The sequence below is a fragment of the Zingiber officinale genome, chromosome 4B (assembly GCF_018446385.1).
Source record: "Zingiber officinale cultivar Zhangliang chromosome 4B, Zo_v1.1, whole genome shotgun sequence".
In the NCBI taxonomy this organism is placed as follows: Eukaryota; Viridiplantae; Streptophyta; class Magnoliopsida; order Zingiberales; family Zingiberaceae; genus Zingiber; species Zingiber officinale.
The window spans coordinates 122642955-122664080 of NC_055993.1; the positions used below are offsets into that span (position 1 = coordinate 122642955).

The 21126-nt window shown below is 36.3% G+C and overlaps 1 protein-coding gene across 1 annotated transcript; it reads left to right on the plus strand.

Annotated features, from left to right (window-relative positions):
* Positions 1–17974: 17974 nt before the first annotated feature.
* On the plus strand, positions 17975–21005 carry LOC121976351 (protein C2-DOMAIN ABA-RELATED 4-like). The gene is made up of 3 exons (XM_042528479.1): positions 17975–18136; positions 19756–19851; positions 20214–21005. The coding sequence occupies exons 1-3, from the start codon at positions 18026–18028 to the stop codon at positions 20502–20504; spliced, it is 498 nt and encodes a 165-aa protein (XP_042384413.1). The 5' UTR covers positions 17975–18025; the 3' UTR covers positions 20505–21005.
* Positions 21006–21126: the final 121 nt, after the last annotated feature.

Genomic DNA, 21126 nt, shown 5'->3' on the forward strand with positions numbered 1-21126 from the left:
AAAAAAATTAAAATAAAATTAATTTAAGTATTTATTGAGTATTGTAATGTGTTTAAGGGATATATTTATATATTAAATTTTAAATAAGGAAATGTTGAATTTTTAAAATTCAAAAAACAAAAAAAAAAACAAAAAAAGCGCTGTTACTGCGCGACGTGCACAGTCGCGCACTGTGCGGTCGCGCACAGTAACAAAACTCATATATATATATATATATATATATATTTATTTATTTATTTATTTATCATCTTGGGCTACTTGTAGTGCGCGCTTGATTGCGACTACGCGTCGCCCAAGTTTTTTTTTTACTTGGGGTTTAGCCATTTAGGATGTTGTCTTTAAGGTTTAGGGGTTGAGCTATAGTATTAAACATAAAAAAATTTTAAGATGCTCACGGGGTGTTAGGTGTGCGGGATAAAATGTATATATATATATATATATATACACCTCACTTTCATAATTGTGTCGTGCAACTGAATGAGTATGTACACTCGGAAATGATCCGAGCGCCCCAGCCCGAGTGAGTCAGAATTGGGGCGTTCATATCACTTCCAAGCGCTCCAACTCTCAGCCCCGTAGTAGAGGTGTGCATGGGCTGCTCTATATATATATATATATATACACGCATACATACACAAGTGCTTGCTTATGATCATGGGTTAAATAATTTAATTTTTTATGAACCTAAAACTTCTTGGGCTATGACAATAAATTCTTCCTGGTAAAAGTTTAATATTCAAATGTACCAAAAAAATTATTTGATTTATTCAGTTAATGATATTTACCAAAATATATTTGTTGGGCATAATAATTATTTTTAATTTTATTTTTTTCTCAAATTCTATCCAAAGGTTTTGTAATTATTATGGGAACGTCATTTTTGTTGAAGATAATATCTTTTCTTGAATGAAGAAATACCAAAATATCATAATTTACAATGTAGTCATTTAATATTTGATCTATTAGATTGTATCCTTAGACACTATGATGCAACTATATCACATCATAATGGGGTACGTAAATTTTTAGATTTTCATAGTTTTGACTTGTATATTCATAATGATATCATCAGTGCTTTCAGGCATCCCCAAGATATGTTTTTAGATACTGCTATACAATTACAACTCATCCTTGCTCAATGGGTACAAACCACCCATATTTTAGCACCTGGCATAACAACTTTTGGTGCAACAGTAACTTTTATTCATCGACAGTATCTTTTGTCTCGTCTAAGCGGCATCAGAAGTATCCATCTTATTGAGGAGAATGCCTTCTGTAGTGGGTTATCAACCTACCCATAGTACAAAAATGGTTCTTTGGAAGAAAGAATTACTTTTACCAAAAAGGAATCCATATAGAATTACTTCTACCAAAAGGAATCCATAACTTCGATACAAGCCTTTTATGTGTCTATAGACAAGTTGACCAACCTTGCTCCTGCCACAACATTTGCACATTTATATGCTACTACCATACTATCAAGAGGGTTAGCTGCCAAAGGTATTTATCCTATAGTTGATTCTTTAGATTCAATGTCAACTATGTTACAACCCTAAATCGTTGTTGAGGAACATTATGAGACTACACAGCTAAATATTCCATTTGATAACATGCTACTAATTCTTCTTTCTCTTCTAGTAAATCAAAGGGTAATCTCTCACATTTAGCTAGAGAAGAAATTATGAAACCCATAAATCCTATGGACTAACTTCATAGATTCCACCCTCTAAAACCATATTTGGATTGCATTTCAACTATATCAACTATACTTGAACTATTAGATAATTATAGTGTTGGATCCCGTGTAGCTTCTGGAGTATGCAAACTGATCGTCGAGGCTAGTGTTCGACACTATCTCCGTAAACGATATTGCTCCGCTACGGTGCTTAATGGATTGTTGCAATTCGTTTCCAAGATACAACGACGACGAACGTCTCGGAATCGTAGCACTCCGACTTCCGAGACCAGCGAACCTTCTAGTAGACTTCTTGGACTCTTGAATGCACAAGATGAGATGAATGCTTGAGGAAGAGAAGAGAGGATTGAGTGAATTGAGTGAATTTTCCATCATATGGAGGGTTCTATTTATACTGAAAGAAGAGGTTGAATGTCCTTTGGGTGAGTGGATGTGTTCCTTGGGCTGGATCGATCTAGATCATCCATTCTGAAGGGTTGTAACCCTTCACCAAGCCCACTTCAATCTCATCCATCAGATCTGAGGAGTTGTGACCCTCAGATCCCGCCTATTGTCATCGGCCATCGGATCTGGATCCATTGATTCGATGCTTCAGATCAAGTCTCATCCCAAGCCGTCAGATCGTTACTCTTTGCGATCCAACGCTCTAGATCGCATCACAAGCGATCCATCATACCTATTTGATCAACATTGATCAACGGTAGCCATCCTTTGCCCACGAGGATGCCGCATAGGTGCTGCTACGTCAGGTACGAGCCTGACACATCACCCGAGTGCCACGTAGGCACTGCAATGTCACCTAGAGCATAAATTTAAGCTCCTCAATGCTCCTCGCGACGATGCGTAAGTGCAAAGTGCAAAGTGCAAAGTGTGCCTACAAAGCGCCCATTGCGCACGTGCGCACGTGGCGGGTGGCGGGCTCACAGGTGCGAGCACCTGCTCGCCCTGGGCTAAGGGGTAACCTGTCCTTTTATTTTTGTGTTAACTCCATTAACACATCTTCATTAATAAGTAGAGAATACACATCGAGAATTTCCGATGTGGGACTATTCTCCCATGCACTTTATTAATGAATAATAAATGTTATTTTGGGCTGACTTTAAACATTAATTTCTCATTCACCCTTAATCGGTTTTGAGCAAATTAATAGTCTAAATCTATCTACGCGAATCGTAGATTTCAATTTTGAAGTCAATTACGACATTCAACAATTGATGGCTTCCTTCCTCTAAATCGTTTTGGTCCATTTAAGGCCCCAATATCCAACAATCCCCCACATGAATGGAAATTAATGCAATGCGTGTATGCATGCTGACATTTTACAAGAGTCCAATCGATAAGTCACTGCATCGGGAGAGGTAGCTTGTGGCTTTGAACCTTCCGTAGTGAAATGCTATCGAGTATACTAGGCTGCGCAGTGAACGTGATGTCTTGAACTGTTCAGCTGTTGGTGTATACTGAGACAATAACACTCACACAGAGATCTATCTCACCTACTTTAGGTTCTCATGGTTGGTTCTGTTTCGTCCATGGATACCATCTTGGATTCATGAGTGTTTCATTGAAGTGGTCTGTCTTCACACTCACATAGGTGACACTTCTATCAAGAGTATCCTACCATACTCCACCTTATCAGGTATAGAAGTCACTAAAAGCATAAGCTTAACCTCACTACATGAGGTAGGACAGCACAAATTCATCCTAGGATTGGGATAGAGATAAACTATCTAATGTGTTGGACCACAACTTCTGTAACTTCGTTGGTCCATTGAACCAAGATCTTGGGATCTCCAGTCAACAAGGTTGGGTTACCGCTACAGTCGTTTTTAGTTGTAGATTTTTTAATCTCATTCCTCTTGATGAGCAGTATACTTGATCTCGACTCAACCCCTTCGTTAGAGGATCTGTCAAATTATCTTTGGACTTAACATAATCGATTGCAATCACTCCATTCGAGATCAACTGCCTAATGGTATTATGTCTACGACGTATATGTTGTGACTTCCCATTATACATATTACTCTGTGCCCTTCCAATCGCCGATTGACTATCACAGTGGATTAGTACGGCAGACACAGGTTTCACCCAGCTAGGAATATCTTCCAAGAAATTCTGCAGTCATTCAGCTTCCTCAGCTGCTTTGTCTAGTGCTATAAACTCGAATTCCATAGTTGACCGAGCAATGCAGGTCTGCTTAGTGGATTTCCAAGATACTGCTCCCCCACCGATCATGAATACATATCCACTAGTGGATTTGGAGTCTTTTGTATCTGATATCCAATTAGCATCACAATATCTTTCCAACACAGCGGGATATTTTCCATAATGTAATCCATAGTTCATAGTATATTTCAAATATCTGAGAACTCGCATCAATGCTTTCCAATGGGTGTCGTTTGGATTACTCGTAAAACGACTCAGTTTGTTGACCGTACAGGCAATATCCGGACGTGTGCAGTTTGTGAGATACATCAAACTGCCTATTATCCGAGAATATTCCAACTGTGATATGGTCTCACTATGGTTTTTTCGCTAAGTGTTGACTTAGATCCATAGGTGTTTTCACTGTAGAGAGATCGTACGCATTGAATTTTTTCAATACAGATTCTACATAATGGGATTGTGTTAAAACTATCCCTTCTGATGTCCTGAGAATTTTAATTCCCAATATAACATCTGCTTGACCCATATCTTTCATATCAAAATTTCTGGTCAACATTTTCTTTGTAGTCATGATTACATCATGATTACTGCCCATTATTAGCATGTCGTCTACGTATAGCCAAATGATTTAGCCTTCAGGTGTGTTTTGACATAAATGCATTTGTCACATTCTTTTATTCTGAATTTGATAACATTACTTTGTCAAATTTTTTGTGCCATTGTTTAGGCTTTAAGTCCGTACAATGCGACTTAACAAGTCGACACGCCTTTTCCTCATTTCCAGAGCCATGAACCCTTGGTTGCTCCATATAAATTTCTTCTTCCAACTCACCATTTAAGAATGCGGTCTTAACATCCATTTGATGTATTTCAAGGTCATACTGTCTACAATGACTATCACTCGTATGGGCGTAATCCTTGTCACCGGTGAGTATGTATCAAGTAATTAAGACCTTCCTCTTGCTTGTACCCCTTGCCTACAAGTCTGGCCTTATACTTGTCAATTGATCCATCAGCTTTATACTTACGTTTTAGTATCCACTTACAACCTAATGGTTTATTACCAGAAGGAATGTCTACTAATTCCCAAGTATGATTATTCATGATAGACTCAATTTCACTATTGACAGCTTCTTTCCACATTGGAGCATCGGGTCTAGAGAGAGCTTCACTTAATGTTCTTGGTTCCATTTATGACATGAAAGTCATGAAATCTGGCCCGAACGATTTCTCAACTCTAGCCCGTTTGCTACGACGTGGCTCTTCACTTTGATCGTCAATAGTCCTTTTATAACAGCTAAGTTCGATAACGTCATTTTTGTTTGAACTTCCGTTGTTATCACTTTCAACGTTTCCATTTTTATTTGGGAATACGTTTTCAAAGAATATCGCATTCCGAGATTCTATGGTTGTTCCAACAATATCGGAATGTTCGATTTGAACTAGAAACGATATGCACTACTATTATGGGCATATCCGACAAATATCGCATCGAACGTTTTAGGTCCGATCTTTACTTGCTTTGGTTTAGGTACTTCGACCTTTGCCAAGCACCCTCACACTTTCAGGTATTTGTACGATGGCTCGCGGCCTTTCCATAGTTCATATGGAGTTTTATCATTTTTCTTATGAGGGATTCTGTTGAGAATGTGATTTGCCGATAATATTGCTTCCCCCCATAAGTTTTGAGGTAAGCCTGAATTTATCAACAAGACATTCATCATTTCTTTTAGTGTCCAATTTTTACGTTCGGCAACACCGTTTGATTGAGGTGAGTAAGGCGCCGTTGTTTGATGGATAATGCCAGATTCTGTACAAAATTCATCAAACGGTGCACCATATTATCCACCTCTATCGCTTCGAATTATTTTAATTCGTTTGTCAAGTTGGTTTTCAACTTCTGTTTTATAGGTTCTGAACGCCTCTAGGGCTTCGTCTTTACTTCTTAAAAGAAAGACATAACAGAACTTTGTGCAGTCATCGATAAAAGTAATAAAATATTTTTTTACCTCCTCTAGTTTGCACAAATTTCAAGTCACATAGATCACTATGTATTAACTCTAGAGGAGTTGTTGTCCTTTCCACCGAATGAAAAGGTAGTTTCGTTATTTTCGCTTCCACGCACACTTCACATTTGTGTGTTCCGTCAACATTGACGTTTGGTAATAAATTTAATTTGACGAGACGTTTGAGAGTATTATTATTCACATGTCCGAGTCGATCATGCCATAAATTAAAACACTCAACAACATAGCTGGAAGCATTTATTTTATTACCATCAAAATTTCGGAGTACAGGCATTACAACCATTTTGAATAGACCCTTTTCTAGGTACCCCTTTCCTACGAAGACACCATTCTTCGTAAGTACAAAGTTGTCTGACTGGAACACTAGCCTAAATCCGGCCTTGACCAATGCCGCTCCAGAAACTAGGTTCTTACTGATGTCGGGAACATGGAGTACATCAATGAGTGTTAGCTCCTTTCCGGACATCATCTTCAGAACAACCTTTCCGAGTCCAACAATTGGCAACGTCGTGGAATTACTCATATAGAGCTTCCTGCCATTTATTGGAGTATACTTGGAGAACATAGCTTTATCGGAACAGATATGACGAGTTGCTCCAGTATCAATGAACCACTGCTTCGGGTTGGTATGCACCAAGTTGGCTTCAAATACAACTGCAGTGAGATCCAAGTCCTCAAGAGAGGTTGCGACATGATTCGCAACATCCTTTGGCCCATTGGTTGGTTTCTTTGGGCGTCTTCAGTCCTTTGATAGGTGTCCTGCCTTTCCACAGTTGTAGCAGGAGCCTTTGAACTTCTTTGCTTGAGCCTTCTTTTTGAACTGCTTCGGCTTTTTGGCGTTCGGCTCGACCAGGTTGGACATTTCGTCTATAGTCCGCTTGGTTCCTCTGGAGTCGGATAACTTTCGATTATCCTCCTCTATTCGTAGCCTCAGGATCAGGTCTTGCAGCCCTATCTCCTTTTGCTTGTGCTTTAGGTAATTCTTGAAATCCTTCCATGACGGAGGGAGCTTCTCAATTACCGCAGCAACTGCGAATGTCTCGTTCAGTTTTATGCCTTCGGCGTCCAGATCATGTAGTATTAATTGCATATCTTGGACTTGAGATGAGACGCTTTTTGAGTCCACCATCTTGAAATCCAAAAACCGACCGACGATGAATTTCTTCAATCCAGCATTTTCGGCCTTGTATTTCTTCTCAAGGGATTCCCACAAAGATTTTGCCGTCTCCAGTGAACAATATAAGTTATATAACGTGTTGTCCAAGGCGTTGAGTATATAATTGCGGCACAGAAAATCTCCATGAGACCACGCATCGCTAGCAGCCTTACTACCTTCCGTAGCGGCTGGCGTGTCTTCGTGCAAAAATCGTACAAGGTTTAGCGTTGTTAGATAAAACAACATCTTCTGCTGCCATCTTTTGAAGTCGGTTCCGGTGAATTTCTCCGGCTTTTCTCCGTGCGGAATGGTTGTCGGAATGGCGGTCGGAATAGCCGTCGGAATGTCGTTGGTAGCCATATCAGTTTGCAGGAAATATCGTTTACGACTGTTGGATCCCGTGTAGCTTCTGGAGTATGCAAACTAATCGTCGAGGCTAGTGTTCGACACTATCTCCGTAAACGATATTGCTCTGCTACGGTGCTTAACGGATTGTTGCAATTCGTTCCCAAGATACAACGACGACGAACGTCTCGGAATCGTAGCACTCCGACTTCCGAGACCAGCGAACCTTCTAATAGACTTCTTGGACTCTTGAATGCACAAGATGAGATGAATGCTTGAGGAAGAGAAGAGAGGATTGAGTGAATTGAGTGAATTTTCCATCATCTGGAGGGTTCTAGATCGATCCAGCCCAAGGAACACATCCACTCACCCAAAGCACCTGCTCGCCCTGGGCTAAGGGGTAACCTGTCCTTTTATTTTTGTGTTAACTCCATTAACACATCTTCATTAATAAGTAGAAAATACACATCGAGAATTTCCGATGTGGGACCATTCTCTCATGCACTTTATTAATGAATAATAAATGTTATTTTGGGCTGACTTTAAACATTAATTTCTCATTCACCCTTAATCGGTTTTGAGCAAATTAATAGTCTAAATCTATCTACGCGAATCGTAGATTTCAATTTTGAAGTCAATTACGACTTTCAACAATTGATGGCTTCCTTCCTCTAAATCGTTTTGGTCCATTTAAGGCCTCAATATCCAACATATAGTTAATAAAAATAACCTTGTTCCCATCGTTATTTCAACCGTACATGAGACCTCGACCTTGTACTGCTCCTCTATGGCCACAAAGAAATGTAAAGACTGGTTCGGTCTTATCACTTCCTTTTGTTTTAGAGTAGAAAAAAAAAACAATGAGAGAGTTTCAAATTAAACCAATAAAATTCTGTTTGTAAAAATAAGAAAAAAAATCTTTGGAATTCATCTCATCCCTTATAATCAAAGTATATTTTTCTTTATTTTGTTGGATAATAATTTAAACTATTTAATCAAATATATCATAGGAATAAAATAATTAGAGGAATTTTTCATAAATTTAATAATGATAAATTTTTCATTTATTTATATGTAAAGGAATTTTTTTTTAAAAAAAATATTCATTTGAATATTATATTCCATTTCTTTTATTCTTATTCTTCTTGTTGATATAGTCAACACATATAGTCAAACTCAGATTTTGATAAATGATAAATGAATTAATGTTAAGTGTTATGTTTGACTAATATTTGTACCCAATGTGTAGGAATTGACGGATCTAGAGGACTTGACACTAGGCTAAAACCCAGTTAGGTATGAGAACATGATAATTGGCACGAAGTCTAGATAAGTCAAGATATAACCCGATATTTGATAGGAAGTATAATTGGGTATGTGATACCTAGGGGTGTCAATTCGGGTGGGTCGGGTCGGGTTGAGTTTTTTTTTTAACCCAATCCGAACTCGACCCGAACTCGAGTTCAACCCAAAACACCTCAACCTGAACCCGACCAACCCGATCCCGACCCATATAACCCGAAAATCCTATTCAAAACGACTTTTTGGGCTATTTTCCCTATAATTCTTCACTTTTATCTTAATACTCCATCATTATCATACAAACATGATATTAATATACATAAAACATCTAAATTTTTAAAATAAAATTTGATTTAACCCCAAAAAAACCTACAAAATCCTATATTTAAGTCAACCCGGGTCAATCCGGGTCAACCCGAACCCGACCCGACCCAACCCGAAACTTTTTTTACCTTCCAACCCTCTAACCCGAACCCGAAAATGCCCAACCCAACCTAATTTTTTTCGGGTCGACTTGGGTTAGGTCGTCGGGTCGGGTTCATTTTTGACACCCCTAGCGGTACCTGATAGCTAGTCGAAGTCCAGTTGGGTCTACAGACCTGACAACTGGCAAGAAGACCTGGTGGGTCAAGAGGCAAGTCAAGTGACTGTAAATGGTAAGTGAAGGTGAGTCGCTGAGGAAAGTGATCTAGTGAGGACAAGTCCCGGTGGGACTATAGGCACGGTCAAGCTTAGAGTCATTTCGGATGTTTAAGCTGAGACAATGACTAAATCCTAGTCTTGAGAAGACCAGATGTAATTAATAATCACTTAATTTATTGGGCTAACATAAAATTGTACAGTTAATTGGCAAAAATTAATCTCAGATGAATAGTGTCCAAGGTACCTTAGAGGTGCATGGAGGTGCTCGGAGCAACGCTTTGAGACACCCCGAACCCAGCAAAGGCACTCATTCGTAGATAAACTTCGGAGATAAAGTTGGCTGCGTGAAGCGCCTTAGAGTGCACTGGAGGTGCCTCGAAGGTGCATTGGAGATGCCTCGAAATATTTGGAGGCGCCCTTGCTTAGATAGAAGTCGAAGGTTTCAGAACTGATCAAATTTGAGGTGGGAGGCACCATCAACACTCCTTATAAGCAGTATTCGACCAACTACAAATAATCAATTGGTATACGAGCTCCTACAACCATTTTACTACTATGACTTCATGCTACTGCCGTGCTACTACTTGATGACTTCCAGTCATTGTCAGTAGACCGACACCAACACACGAGCTCGATCAAGTTCAACTATTCTAAGTGTTGGTAATGGTTTATTTTATTGTGCTTTTGTTTATACTTGCACAAGAAAAGTGTAGGGTTGTTACATTTTTCTTCTTCGTTAATTGCATTCGATTACTTTATCAAGAGTTAACCGGTAGAGAATTTAGTGGATTATCCATGGATAAGTCTGAGAGACCTAGGTCTTGAAGTAGGAGTTGTCAAAAACTCTGAACCAAGTAACTGATTGTGTTTTTGTGTTCGCTTGTCCACTGCACACTCACTTTTATAAAATTGTAAAAGAAATTATTTTTAAAATCATATGATTCACTCTCCGGTTTCTCATGTGCATCGGTCCTACACTTCTATCTCCGAGGAAAGTACTTAAAAAATAAATAAAGGATTAATTCATTTTGAATTGTTATTTTTTTAATTAGTGAATAGTATTGCTAGATCATTTCTACCAATTTAAAGCCTCTTTTATGATTCATTTTATTGAGATTTTTTTTTTATAACTTGCCTTATATTATCGTTTTGTTCTCTTAAAGATTTTTTGTTTTATGTGGGATACAGTGTGATCCTATTTTTTATTTCAGATAGATAAGATTTGGGACAAAAGGATTCGAACCTCTGAGTAACAGGACCAAAATATAGTACCTTAGTCACTTGGCCATGCCCCATTTTTATCCTTTGGCACTAGTAAAGGGGGATTATTTAGAGCAAGGTCAATGGATAACGGGCACCCTGTCTTTAGAGATAAAGAAGGGTGCGAGCTTTTTGTATATCATATGCCTACTTTTTTTAAAACATTTCTGGTGATTTTGGTGGATGGAAACTGAATTGTGAGAGCTGGTGTTTCTTTTTAAGAGAGCAGAATCAAAGTATAGTGTTGAAGAAGTAGATGTAACTATTAAGTTCTATGATGGCGAATTCAATGTAGTCAGTTATAGTGATCTTGTGACTGTTAAAAAAATATGCTAGACGTGCCCAATTAGGTAAAAACTTTGAATTAGATTGGGATATTTTGAAATCCAATGGCATTTTTTGCAACCGTTCAAGGGGCTGGGTTGGTTCATTCTTGGTCATGCTACATTTGCCTTTTTTTGAACAAATTTAGCATAGAGCTAGAACCTTTTCCAGTGATGTTTTTATTAGTATTGATCCAAATTTGGATGCTCGAGTGGAATTTGAAGCATTCCAAAAAATAGGAGATCCAACTACAAGGAAACAAGTAGTCTGATTCAAGATTGCTTAGTATCGTTCGGCTCTTTTTTTTATTTAACATAGGTTTAGAGTACTTAAGAAATCTTGACTTGAATCACTATCTTTTCTTTTACTTTTCTTTATCTTAATTCTTTATATTATATGATAAATGATATCAAATGAATAGATGTGGATGTTATGATTGTAAACCACTATTAAATCTATGGAAGCATTGATTTATACATTCCTTTTAGTCTTTACTTTAGGGAAAAAAAAATTTCATTATATTTTTTCGAGAACCACCTAAGATTCCAACTAAAAAAAGTAAAATAAATTTTCATTATTTCAATTGAAGTAATGAGTCTTCCTATATATATCGAGAATTGATACATCGCCTCGTGCACACCTCCGCTGCACAACTAAGAGTCGGGGCGTCCGAAAGTGATTCGGGTGCCCTGACTTACTCAATCACACAACGCAGTCATAGAAGTGAGGTGCACAACATATATAATATATATATACATCCCAGGAATGGGCCGCCCAGATCACTTGGTGCCCTAACCTGTGAAGGTCACGAACTATATATATATATTGTTGGAGTGTATACTGAAAGCCTAAATTTTGTAAACATTCATTATGAATAAAGAATCACATTTGGTCAAATTTTCTACATTTAGTTGTAGTTGTTCAATTAATTTATATTGTAGATAATATAGTATGTGGTGTCACATACAGAAGATGATATTATCAATACCTTATAAATTATAAACAGTAGCTCACGACCAAAATGGAAAGGAACAAACCATTAGAAGGTCGTAGTGTAATTAGGTATCAGTTTATCTTGACTGTATAATTACACTAATACACTCAGAGTGTATTGAGTAGGACCATTTGAGGTCGTTTCTTTTATACTGACTTTATAAAGAAACAAAGACCTCGGTTATTATGGAAGTGTGTGCTCTTAATCCTAATATAATAACAAGCACATATATTTGATATTTATTTCTTTAATTTATCAATGGGTGAGATTTAGTTCGATGAATCAATAAACCCGATAAGTTGGGAAATGATATCACTTATAGTGTGTGTTGTTGATTATAGAAGGAAACTGTGTCCTAGAGATACTAGGTTGATAATGTCCTCAAGAGGAGCTCATAAAGATTGTCATGTTAAACCCTGCAGGTGGACTTAGTCCGACATGATAAAAAGGTTGAGTGGTACTACTCTTGGACTTAGATATTAATTAAATGAGTTGTCAGTAACTCACTTAATTAGTGGACATTCGATATCTTAAACACAGGGAGACTAACACACTCATAATAAGAAGGAGCTCAAAAATGTAATTTGGGATTGGTGCGGTAGTTCAATGATAGTTCTCTAGTGAAATGAATTATCATTGATAATATTAAGTTGTGTGTTCGGGGCGAACACGGGATGCTTAATTTTATCGGGAGACCAAAACCAATTCCTCCTCTCGGTCCCTATCGTAGCCTCTTATTTATAGAGTTCTATACCACCTATACCCACCTTCTAAACCCACCCAATAGGGGCCGGCCAAGCTAGCTTGGGAACAAGCTAGGGCCGGCCTAGGTATAATATTGGGTGGCCGGCCCTAGCTTGAACCCAAGCTAGTGGGGGCCGGCCAAATTAGATTTAAAAGGGATTTTAATTTTAATTTTTATGTGGAAGAAATAATTTATTAAAGAGAATTAAAATTAAAATATCTCTCTTGTAAAAGATCTACAAAAGATTAAAGAAAGAGATTAGATCTCTTTCCTTATTTGTAGATTGGAGAGATGTTTTATTTTCTCTTTAAAAATTATTCACATGTTGATAAAATTAAAATTATAGAAATTTCCTTTTATCAACCATGAAGAGATTTTAAAGAGAAATTTTATTTTTTAAAATTTCCGGAAACAAATTAGGAAGTTTTAATTGTTGATTAAAACTTGTCCAATTTGTTCTCCAATGATGTGGCCGGCCATTGGTTTTAATTTGGGAAATTTTATTTTATTTTTCTCAATAAAATCATGTCAAGGAAATTGAGGAAATTTTATGGTAATTAAATTTCCTAATTTGCCTAGGCCAAGGAATATAAAAGAAGGGGTAGGGGTGCCTTCATGAGACACAACATCTATTATTCCTCTCCCTCTTTTGTTCCTTGGTGTGGCCGGCCATCCTCTCCCTCTCCTCCTCTTGTGGTGGCCGAACCTCTCTCCCTTCATTGGAGCTTTTATGGTGGCCGGATACTACTCGGAGAAGAAGAAGAAGAAGGAGAGAAAGCTAGCATCTCTTGGAGCTTGGTTAGTATTTTGATTTTCTTCCTTGGTGAAGCTTCCTCTTTGTTGGCCGAACCTAGCTAGGAGGAGAAGAAGGTGATTGGTGGTTTCTCATCTCGGAAGATCGTTGCCCACACAACGTCCGAGGTTAGAAGAGGAATACGGTAGAAGATCAAGAGGTCTTTCTAAAAGGTATAACTAGTAATTTTTCTTTCCGCATCATACTAGTTATTTTTGGAAATAATACCAAATACAAGAGGCTTACGATTCTAGAATTTCGAATATGTTTTTCGATGTTGTGTTCTTTTATTTTTTCTTTTCCTTGTGATTTGATTGTTCTTTTCGGTTAACCTAAAGTTATTTTAGGAAATTAAATATTAGCTTTCTATAAAAGGTTTTGTCTAGTCGGTGGTGGTTGCTCCCATATCCAAGAAGGTCATGTGCCTCGCCACGTCAGTACTGGGAACCGATTATGGAAATTAATATTTAATGGAATTAATAACTTAAGGCGATTTGGGTCGAACGTGTTAAGTTCCGCAGGAGACCCAAGTCAAAACCTAAAAGAACGAATAGATTAAGTTTTGGATCAAACGTGTTAAGTTCCGCAGGCGATCCAAAATTTAATTTAAAAGAACACATGGTAGCTAGGAAAAGGTTCAGACCTTTGTACAAAATTTTTGTACAGTGGAATCTCTAGGTTTTCCGAGTAGCAACCAACATATATATATATATATATATATATATATATATATATATATATATATATATATATATATATATATATATATATATATATATATATATATATATATATATATATATATATATATATATATATATACCCGATTATGTGTGACTGAGTGGGATTCTTGGTGCCCGGATCACTTCCGGGTGTCCCATGTGCTCAAAATTGACTCAAGGAGCCCATAAGTAATCCAGGTGTCGGAAATCTCACTCAGTCACCCACAGGCATGCATAGTCAGGGTGTGCAACATATCAAAACTTTATATATATAGAGAGAGAGAATTGATACGTTATGCACCTCCCCGTGTGCACCTCTACTGTGTGATTAAGAGTTGGGGCGCCTAGAAGTGATTCGGGTGCCCCGACTCCGACTCACTCGGGGCGCCTAAATCACTTTCGGGCGCTCCAACTTACTTAGTCATGCAACGCAATCACGGAAGTGAGGTGGATATATAGAGAGTGAGAGATTTGTCATCCTACATAACTTATCCTGCCTGCCTCATGAGCATCTAAAATTTTTTTATTTTTGCTTAATACTATAACTCAACCCCTAAACTTTAAAGGTAAAGTTTTATTGTCACAACTAGAAACTAGCATGGGTTACATATCTAGACGAACCTAGTCATGACTGGCTCGAGTTGTCATGTGGGTTGAGAATAATTTTTTTTTTCAAAACTTAAAATTAAAGTAAAAAAATTCAATAAACTCGTGGGTGGGTTGGCCCGCCAAATTAGCAACTCAAACTTATAAATTCTATTTTTTTAAAATTTTTTTTGGGCGACCCGTCTAATTGCAACCCTCTTAGATTGGGATTGGATTGGATTGAGAGATTTCCCAACCCATCAGTCTAGCAGGTCGGTTCGTCCCACCTTAGTCCCTCCAGATGATGAATTTTTGACATCCGGATCCCTACTCCTAGTCAGCCCGTCTGACATCTCTGATCACAATCACGAAGTCTTACAAATTTTATCACAATCACAAGGTCTTGTAGATTTGTATAACCATAACAACAAAACAAAAGAGAACTAGAGGGCAAAAAATATCCTCGACAAAACTCTTCTAACACTCAAATCAAATTGATAAAGAGAAATGGAATAGAATTTGAAACAAAGGATTCTGTTTTTTCTTACCTTCGTAGGTATCCTACCGATGGTTCTTATATGATGTGTCTAATGTGATGCTAAAGGTGATAACACTTGCCTTTGATGCCCCTTCATTGTCCATCCCAAGCCTTTATAAAAGAGAGATAAATTATAATATTGAGCGGTCTCCTAAATGAATAAATTTATTCCCCAACAAAGTTTATTTCTTAAAAGAATGAATCCCAAAGAATTCAGACCTTCCTTGTGATATGAATTTATCACTCGAATACCAACTTAATTATTCTTATATGGTAAAAGATAATTCGTTTAGGAGAAAAATTACAGATTTAAGATTTAGAGTGTATATTGAATGACGAAAATAATTATTAAATATAAACTTCCATGAATTCCATTAGAATGTGAAAAACTAAAGGAGAATTTTTTTTCGGCTCCACTTGGTCCGCTAGATCAATTAGGGTCTAGTTGTCCTTCAAATATTTCTCTAGGAATATTGATTAAATTGAAATAGTTTAATCACTATTTGAATATTTTTTTACCAATGTAAAAATAGTTTTAACTATAATTGATAATTTTGAATATGTTGGAACAATTTTAACTATAACGGCTTGGAATATTTTTCACCAATGTTGGAATATCTATATTTTTAAAATATAAGGGGCCTTTTTAATATATTGTTAAAATGAAATGTCCTTTTTTAAGATAAAGAAAATGAAGAGTCTCATTTTATTATATTTTTTTGCGAAAAATAAAAGACATAAAAATATATAGCAATTTTTCATAAATATATTTTATGTTATAGCATTTTCGGCTTTAAAATAAATATAAATATTACTATAATATATGCTATTTTAAATAAATCTACTAATAATATATACCCATTTTAATTAAAATGATTATATAAAACTTTAATTTAGATGCTTGATAAATCATTAATTGTTCATTCCTCCTATAAAATTGTAAAATGTTTCCTAATGCGTTTATCTTTCATAATTTATTAGCAGATTTGTATTATTATGTTGTATTTTAATGTTGGTTAAAATTAATATATCATTATATTATAGCATATATCATTAATTTTGGTTAAAATTAATTTAGGGTAAAATATTTTTGATATTTTTTACAATAAGAAAAAGAGTATGCTTTTGATTTTTCCCAATAAAAATTATATTATTTTAAAAAACATATATTACTATCTATCTTAAATATGTTTAAATTAAAAACACTTCTTAACAAGAGTCAAATAGTGGTAGTAGTTCCCGAGAACAGATCCTCTGGACCGCAAAAAGCGGTTCAGGGGATGGTCCCTTGACTTGGATTGGTTCAAGGGATGATCCCCATTCATAAAATAGATAGAAACCATTCATCTCCACTAATCCAGATCAAGGGATCATCCCCTGAATCGCTTTTTGTGATCCAGAAGATCTGGACTGGTAGTTCCCATGATTTACCTATTCTTTTTATGTTTCAAGGTAATAGTGTAATGGTTATATCATGTCACACATCTTATGTCGCACACATCATGAGCATTTAATGTATTTTTTTAAAATTTCTTTAGTTTAAAGCATATACCGTACACTTTAAACTCTATCCCTTAAGTTCTAATTTTTTTTAAAAAAAATTACACGGTATGTGCACCGTAAGGTGTGCATCATAAAGTGTATGACATAATAAAATCTAAGAGAGGGATTTTGTGCCGCACATCCCATGTACCTAATGTATTTTTTTTAAAAAATATTTTGTTTAACTGTTATACCTTACGCCCTAAAATAAATTTTAAAAATTATATTAGATGCTCATAGGATGTTCACTATAAAGTGGGTGACATAATAAAATCCTATATGATAAGATGTTGAATATGTTATTTTATTGATATAAACAATGATATTTTCATGGTAAAATATTTTTTATAATATATTTTCATATTAATCAAAAGGAGAGTCTCAGTGTAATGATAAAATGTGTGACCTAAGTTATAGATTCGAATCGTAAAAATAATCTTTTACAAAATATAAAGTAAGACTTTATATATAATAGATCCGAGATGATCGACCCTTCTCCAAAACTTTGCACCATTGGATGCTTTGTGAAGCGAGTTGTTGCCTTGGGGGCATATGGTTCAATGATAAATGCTTGAGATAAGATTGTAGTGGTCAAGAGGGTTAAAACTTAACAGAAAGTTTCACCTTCGTTGTAGATCCTTGTCCAGACTTATTACTTGGGTTTCTCTATTTTATCTTCCTTCCAATAGTAATGAGCGGCTTAGGAAGCCGCTAATGAGATGGTTCCATATTTAACTGTCGGTTTTATATTTTAACATTAATCAAGGTTTAGAGAGTTTGTTGAAAAACTTATCAACTTTAGGAGTATTTTTGGTAGTTTGATCGGGCTAAATATAAATTAAATACATTTTATTGGACGTTCAATTTGAAATTGCTAAATTACAAAGTAAATGTAAACGAATAAAAAAACAAAATCGAAATTAATTATTTTAATTAGTATAAAAACAAACTTGGTTTGGTTTATCTTTGACCGGGTCCAATCGAACACTTCTTGGAGGTCAATTGTTTTGGTCTATTAGTTTCCGGTCCAAACCGGGTTTTTACTCTAATTTTCTCCCAATCTCCATCAATGCGCCGAGTCTAACTCGGTTTAAGTTGATAAACCGGAACAATTATCCGAATGATAAATAAACCGAACGACATGAACACCCCCCCGTGGACTCTCCTCTCTTTCTTCGTCTTCGAGGTTCCATGGAGGATCTGCTGGGGCTCCTCAAGGTGCGGGTGGTGAAGGGCGTCAACCTCGTCTACCGAGACGCCACCCAAAGCGACCCATACGTTATCGTCCGCATGGGAGGCCAGGTCACAGCCCCTCAAACTTGCTCGATCGATTTCTTCTCGGCTTTATTCATCGATTTCATGTGCAAAAAGATTTTTTTTTTCCCAACCTCATCATTATATTTTTATGCGCATAGATTATAATCACCAATCAAGCGCCTTTATCATGTTGGAAGATCAGTATAGCGAGTTTCTATCCTTGTTTCCCTATTTGGCTTCAAATGTTGAGCATATATTTCTTGAAATGAATTATTGTTGAAACATTAACAGAGACTGTAACCACAGAAACTCAATTTCCTTAAGATGTTTTTTTAATTTATTTATTGAAATAGTTCATGAATGTTTTTATTGGGGAGAATTAACCCTAAGAAATGTCTTACTTTGTCTCTTATAGGTGTTAGCTTTATCCTGTTAGACATTAGAAAACCTTCTCAGTCCATATTCTACTTCATCCCCAAGATTATTATTTTAATATATTAACAACAAGTCTTATTCCAACATGGAACCCTATAATTAAATTGGTGTTTATGGGCTAAAATTAAGCTTCAATGCAAATGTGATTAAGATAGCATGTTTGACAGGTGGCTGATGTAGTTTTACGGCTGGTGAAACCATTCACATCATCATCATGGAATTGGTACTTGATAGAGTTAACTAATAAAATCATGACTCTATGTGGTGGCACTGAAATCATAACTACTCAACATTTGCTCCTCTCGACAAGTAGACTTCTAGCTAAATGTTTTTTTTTCCTCAAAAGATCATTTCATTGGATCACGTATGCCACATCTTGTACTTCTTTCTTTGAACATGGTGATCAACTATTCTCTAGCTGTTGGATTTCAGTGAGAGGATCATCACTTTAGCTTAGGACTTTTCAAAATCTTCCCAGTTCAAAGTTGCTCATCGAATGATGGGATGGGAAGAGGGTATGAAGGAAAGAGCAGACTACATCTAGTGGTTTTATAGGTTTGTGTGAGTTTAGGCTTGTAGGAATATGCTATCATTTGAAGGAACTACTTTTGGTATGAGCTAGCTTCTTGCATACTGCCATAGCTTTATGGAGAGAGATCTAGGGACAGAACAGACACTTGCTTGATGTAATTCATCCTTTCATTTTGTATCTTTCCATCTCCATATTTCATTTTAGGCTACACCTCTATTCCTTAAAGAAACACTTTATTCTTTTGATGATCATGAAATTAATGAATGACTTCTTCCTGCTTTGGCATGCAAGTTAATTTAGTTAGTTGATTTGGCACTTCTGGTTATATATGCCGTTGAGCACCAATTGAAAAGATTCTTCCTATAAGATGGTCATCTGTCAGATGGACACACTATTGCTTGATGTTGAAGAAATTGTTTCTCGAAACCTTCATTTTGACTGAATTTCCTATATGTTAGATAGAACAGTTTCGCCTTGTACTAGTTCAGATACACAATTATTGGTAAATACAAATTCTTCTAAACTAGGTTGTTCATGAGTGTACAGTTAGCAATCTTATGATCGTTGACGGAGAAAAAAGAAAGTTACATAGCAATCTTCTTTGGGTTGTATCCTGGGTGTTGCGTTGTATAATTAGTGAAATATTTCTTTAATTTTTTTTGCCATTGATCGTTTTGTTTATTCACTTTATTTCCAGAAATTGAAGACAAGTGTAAAAAAGAATGATGTTAATCCAGTTTGGAACGAAGATCTGACTCTTGCTGTCTCGGATCCTATTCAACTACTTAAGCTTGTAAGTATCTACTAAGAAGCTTGCCCTTGTGATTCCTAAACTACTTAATGATTTGATATTACTTTTCACTGACCAAATAAGTAGTGGGCTTCAAATTGTTCTTAAGTCATTAGGGATTGTAGGTATCTATAAGAGGCTTGCCCTTGTGATGCCTAAACTACTAAATCAATTCGACATGACTTTCCCTGTACCAAATAAATAGTTAGTTTTAACTTACTATTTCTTCTTTTGTCTATAGGAGAGGCATATTTTCTATGTAATAAACTCACTGTCACGAATCTAAAGTAACAATGTACTTGGATATTCCTTTATAGGATATATAGCCAGATAGATTGCTGATTCTCATTGGCGTGTTCTTGTAGCAAATTTTCGACAAGGACACATTTAGCCAAGATGACAAAATGGGCGATGCGCAGATCGATATCCTTTCATTTGTAGAGGCAACAAAGTTGAACTTATCCAACATCCCTAATGGCACCGTGATCACCACCGTGAAGCCCAACCGACACAACTGCTTGGCCGACGAGAGTACCATTGTTTGGAAAGATGGCACAGTTGTTCAAGACATTATTGTCAGGCTAAAAAATGTAGAGAGTGGCGAATTGGAACTGCAGTTGTCGTGGATCAATCTATCCCAAGCTTCAGGGTCGTAAGCTGCTTGATTCTGTGAATGATGAAATACTTTTGTTCTGCTACCCCAAGTACAACGTTTGAATCAATTCGACAAGCATCCGCTATCTATTTTCATTATTGACTTGTTAGCTCCAGTCGTAGAAGCAATGTGTTCAGTGGAAATGCCAAATAAACCTTTGAGTATGTTCCTCTAATTGTTTTGTTTTCACCTGAAAATCAGAGGATGAGCAGGTTGTGTATCGATCTTTCAGAAGAAGATTAGGATCTTTTACGATCTTCAGTTATCTGTCCTGTCATGGTTTCACTTCGACAGTTGATGACTGGCATCCCATCGCATCGAGAACTAGGTTTGCTAATTGTTATTTATGTATGTAGCTCTTGCTGAACTCTAGGACTTAAGTGATCTTGAAAATGTAACTCCAAGCTATAAGGCAGTGGCTAATAGCTTCGATGACCATGAACTAAGCAGCTGTTTGTTATTTACTCTGCAGTAAAATTTATCATGGGTCAAAATTTGGTTCTATGTCGATTAGAGAATGAAATTTACATTATTTTAAAAATAACCTTATTAGATATCTTAAATGCCCTTAAAGTTTGTTAAAATCCAAATACTCCTTAATATTTTGGGTAGATATATTTTAA